General features: G+C 46.4%; 1 protein-coding gene across 1 annotated transcript; it reads left to right on the top strand.

The window, feature by feature from the left end:
* The first annotated feature begins 213 nt into the window (after nucleotides 1-213).
* LOC120800479 (neuronal pentraxin-1-like) lies at nucleotides 214-4,251 on the top strand. The gene is made up of 5 exons (XM_040146611.1): nucleotides 214-720; nucleotides 1,106-1,313; nucleotides 2,096-2,337; nucleotides 2,744-2,923; nucleotides 3,618-4,251. The coding sequence occupies exons 1-5, from the start codon at nucleotides 298-300 to the stop codon at nucleotides 3,837-3,839; spliced, it is 1,275 nt and encodes a 424-aa protein (XP_040002545.1). The 5' UTR covers nucleotides 214-297; the 3' UTR covers nucleotides 3,840-4,251.
* The last annotated feature ends 889 nt before the right edge of the window (nucleotides 4,252-5,140 follow it).

Below are 5,140 nucleotides of genomic sequence, written 5' to 3'. Positions count from 1 at the left end.
CAAGTCTCAAAGTCCACACTTTCCTTCAACTTAAGTCCACAGCAGAAATTGCCCGCGAGTACGACCTTAAATAAGGGGCTGGACTCTGTAGGTACAGAAGAACCCGCTGCCTCCCCTCACTGATGCAGTAGATCTGCGCTGCGTTATGTCCTCTATATAAAGTGCACACAACAGCCCGAGCTCTCAGCTACAGTGGGCAGCTCCGTGGTGCTGAAATCTCAGAGACACCACGCACTCATTCACACACACATACACACACACACACACACACCCTCAAGCCGCGCTACGACTGGAGCCATGGAGGGGTTCCCGTGGAAACTTTTAATACTTTCTTGCCTGGTTTTTATGGGGAGCTCCGCGCAAGACTTCGGACAGACGCAGTTTATATGCACGTCCGTGCCCAAGGATATGGACCTGTGCACGGCTACGATGCAGAACAGCGGGCCGGCGGAGGACCTGAAGACCACGGTCATGCAGCTGCGGGAGACCGTGCTGCAGCAAAAGGAGACCATTATGAACCAAAAAGAAACCATCAGGGAGCTAACCTCCAAGTTGAGCCGCTGCGAGAGTCAGAGCCTGCCCGCGGCGGCGGCGGGACCCGGTGGGAGGCGGCCGGGGTCGAAGAACACTATGGGCGATGTTTCCCGGGGCACCACGGACACTCTGGCCCAGCTGGGACAGACTTTACAGACGCTCAAGCAGAGACTGGAGAATCTAGAGGTAGGCAAGCAGAGGAGTCCAGCGCTGACCAGGTGAAAAGTGAGTTAGACTGGCTGATCTGGTTGTCAGTTACCATGAGGGTTAAACCTCTAATAAAGCGCTGCAGTATTGTTCTTAGTGCAGTCTCCGATCGGAGCCACATGTTCTTTGGTACATCTTTTCCATGACAGTCAGAGAAAAGCATCATGCAAAGTAAACCAAGTGCAAGGTAGGCGCCTTTTGAATAATATGACGCAGAGCACAAACACGCAGTGAGTAACGCGCTTTGGACGGGGCTACACGATCCAAATGGAGTGGAGGGAACATGTGTCAAGGAGTTTAGCACCAGAGAAAGTCTGCCGTGTCGTCCTTTAACCCAGTGTCTCTCTCCCTCTGTCCGATGCAGCAATACAGCCGAGGGAACAACACCGTGCAAGCCAACAGCCTGAAAGATCTGCTGCAAAACAAGATAGACGACATGGAGAAGCAGGTTCTGTCCCGGGTCAACACGTTAGAGGAGACCAAACCGGGCGCCAGGAATGAGACCGAGCAGCGGAACAGAGTGGAGTCCACGCTCACATCTCTGCACCACCGGATCACAGACCTGGAGAAAGGTGCGTTGGGATTTCACAGCGCTCAGCCCAGTGTGGCTTTGAAGGTGGCTCTAATGGAATTCTCAGCAAGATTAGGTGTAATTTAAGTGGGCTTTAAACTCAGGGCCCCCCTCAGCCTTTAGAACACAACACCGAGATCTTCAGTATTACAGCACTCATATGGAACCGCGTACAGTGCCGCAATCCCCACGTTGCGCGCAGATAGCGTGAGCGAGGAGAGGAGAGCTGCATTGCTTTGCATATGTCAAGACCTGGTGGCACTTTTGCTTCGCCGAGTTCATGTGTTCCCACAGCCAAAACCGGACCGTCAAACTCGCACATGAGCCCGCGTGCAGAGGTCAGAGGCAGGGAAACTTCGCAGGGTGCGACGCGCACTGGCGCCCTGTGAAGCATACCTACATCAAAGGCTTGTTCAGCTTTTCAGCACGTGCACGTGCGCGTGCGCGTGCGTACGGTGTGTTGGAGATAGAGGGAGAGGGAGAAGACAGCCCTCCTACACACAGGCAACAGAAAGAAAATGGTGTTTCGTGTATAAGCAGATTGGATAGCGGTCATTTAAACGGTGGGGAATAGACAAGTTCTGTTTTTCTACATGGTCATACAAATCTCATCTTCTTTATCATGAGTTCTTGTATGTAAAAACATACGTGGGTTTATGAAGGTTTACCCTCCAGGTAATGTCTAAACTTATTAACAAATAGCTCAAATAAATTCTCACTGTGTATTAAAATAAGTGAATCTGACAGATAAAAGACTTTAACTGAGAGAAATGTCATTTACAGTCAAAGACACCAGGCCAGCAGATAAGTTCCAGCTCACCTTCCCCCTGAGGACCAACTACATGTACGCCAAAGCCAAGAGGAGCCTCCCTGAGATGTACTCCTTCAGTGTGTGTCTGTGGATCAAGTCCAACGCCTCGCCTGGGGTGGGGACACCCTTCTCCTACGCTGTGCCGGGTCAGGCCAACGAGCTGGTCTTGATCGAGTGGGGGAACCACCCCATGGAGATTCTCATTAATGACAAGGTAATGACTTATTATCATGAAGAAAGTCTCACTTCACACATTTTTCATATTTGCAGTGCATCATTGTGGCCTTTTTGGAATTATATGTATCATGTTCACATGTGGAACAACGTGCAGCAGTTGCAACAGCAGGAAAAAGTTAAACTACTTTGTGCCTGGATGAGGGGTCAGGGTAGCCTGACAATTTTTCTCTGTGCCAGAAGTGGAAATGGAATAAAAATATGTGGGCAACAGAAGGGCTTTTTATAGAGGAAAAGATATGTGATATGGGGAGTGAATCAGCAGGAAGATGATATGGTATAGCGGTGATGAGTTTTCAGGTGGGGAGTGACTCTGCTACTAAAGTGTGAAAGAGGGTTTGTTAACCAGAGAGAAAGATGCGACTTATGAAATGCCTCTGCTGCAGGTTGCAAAGTTGCCTTTCCTCATCAACGATGGAAAATGGCATCACCTCTGCATCACATGGACCACCCGTGACGGGATGTGGGAGGCCTTCCAGGACGGAGTGATGCGTGGCAGCGGGGAAAATCTGGCACCGTACCACCCCATCAAACCAGAGGGAGTGCTGGTCCTGGGACAAGAGCAGGTGGGTATACATTTTCAAATAACTGACTGCAGCTACGGCACTTTAATCCACAGATTATTTGGAAAGAATCCTGGCCAATTATGACTTATATTTTGGACAAAGATTAAAGGTGTGCATATTCATTAGACGAGATTTTGGAGACACTGAAGAGGTGACCAATGTAACTGATGTGTAATTTATCATCCCTTCATAGGAAAAAATAATAGTGCTGCATCAATTTGGCTTGAATTTGGACTGGGAGACATGATTTAAGACTTTTTTTCAGAGAAAATCGGTCTGTTGCACAGAGCTAGATACATATACCCACTATGAAGACACCCTTTTAATCCCAAGCATTTGGCCAAATGACACAGTTAAATAAATCAGAAAGTAAACAATTTCAGGATGGGGGTCAGCAGAATAAAGATAACTGTCAGATTTAACTAAAGACAGAGAACTAAATTCAGGATTAAGCCATATCTATGAACCATCTTCTCAGATGATGTCGCTTAGACCAAACTCTTATCACATGTGATCTTGGGCTCAAATGTACGTGAATTTATGGATTCTTCACAAGAAAAAAATGTGGGGCCCCTGTTATTTCAACTTGTAAATCTTTCTCTGAACAGATAAATAGGCCTGTGAACACTTCAATTCAAGCTTTGCTGTGCACTGTTAACACTGATGTGAAACAATTATCTGTCTCGTTCCACAGGACACGCTGGGAGGAGGCTTTGATGCAACCCAAGCCTTTGTCGGAGAGCTAGCAAACTTAAATATCTGGAATAGGAAACTTTCTATTGGCGAAATCTACAACTTGGCGACCTGCAACAGCAAAGCACTGGCTGGCAACGTCTTCTCCTGGACGGAGAACAACATTGAAATATTTGGCGGAGCGACCAAATGGACCTTCGAGTCTTGCCGTTCGCCCAACTGAACTGCATTTCACCGTTCAAGAAAGGCCTCTCTGTATTTCTGAGCTTTTTTCGTTCTAGTCTTCATTTGACGTTTGTTAGAGACTATTTGAGTTATTGGTAAGCTTATATCTGGGATTTCTATCATTCTTAGGTATTCATGTGCTAAACAAAATTTTTCATCTTGAGGAAAAAAAAATCTAATTCTTCTTGGGAACCTCAGTGAGAAAGTATTGGTATCTGTTGCTCCTTTTTTTTCCCTCAGACGTTCAGTTAGAAGCACACCTAAGCTTTTCATTTGGCTTGTTTCGTCTTGGACTGGCAGCTGGCAATCTGCACCTTATGTTTGGACAATTCACAATCCAAGTGAGGAATTACATAACCGCTCCCACCCCTTCCCTCTGGAGAGTGGGAGATTATGCTGTCCGTCCAATTCTTGTCAGTGTTTGGCGCTGTGAAGTGATGTCTGACGCGGTACAGCTCCCTGCGAACCCCGAACACCCCCCCTCACCCACCATCCACTCCCTCACTCTGCCCCGCCCCTCCGGAACTTGCACTGTGACTGACGAAGAGAACGCCAGGAGAGGAGGGTATGTTGAAGGACACTGCAAAGTCAAACCGTGGTACAAGTTAATTTGTAATTGTTGTTCGCTTCAAGTGTTTCTGTAAGAATGTCATTGACTTGCCAACATTGCTACAAAGCCTGGGTGCCTTGGGCTGGTACAAATATTCAGCACATTCATTATGTTTTCAGTTGCAAATTTAGTGTTTATTGGTTTCTGTTTTTTTTCTGAGCTGGTTTGAGTTTCTTGTTCCTCTGGTCAATGTAATTTAATTATAGTTTGTTATCTGACATGATGTGTTTTGGCAGGTGTTTGTACTACTCTGTATTAGGAATGTTACAAAATCTGTATAGTAACAGCATGAATGACAGAGTGCTGTGAAAGCATTGTTGAAAATCTGCTTTACTATCTTCTCTGGGTCTGGGTTTTTTACTGTATTGTTATATGCTCCAAGCATGGCAAAACTGAGAGATGAAGAATTTAATTTTTGTAATAAAATTGTGATACTTAATGTCACAGTGCATTCCTGGCTTTGGTTATGTGCATCCAGAAGTGTGATTATGACGGAGAGAAAGGAGTGTGAGGGAAGGCGACACACAGTGAGTGGGTGTGGGAGAGAGAATGGGTGCTCAAATATAACATTTCTACCATGTCAAAAAGTAAAGAAGGGGAGCTAATTGTAAGATAAGTGAAATATCCAAAAGCAGTGAAGGTCACAAAGACAGGGCCTGAGAAAATAAATGACACTGGTAGGGTGCCTG

The sequence above is a fragment of the Xiphias gladius genome, chromosome 15 (genome assembly GCF_016859285.1).
Source record: "Xiphias gladius isolate SHS-SW01 ecotype Sanya breed wild chromosome 15, ASM1685928v1, whole genome shotgun sequence".
Taxonomy (NCBI): Eukaryota; Metazoa; Chordata; class Actinopteri; order Istiophoriformes; family Xiphiidae; genus Xiphias; species Xiphias gladius.
Note: the sequence above shows the minus strand (reverse complement) of the source record. Positions and strands in the feature narration are given on the sequence as shown.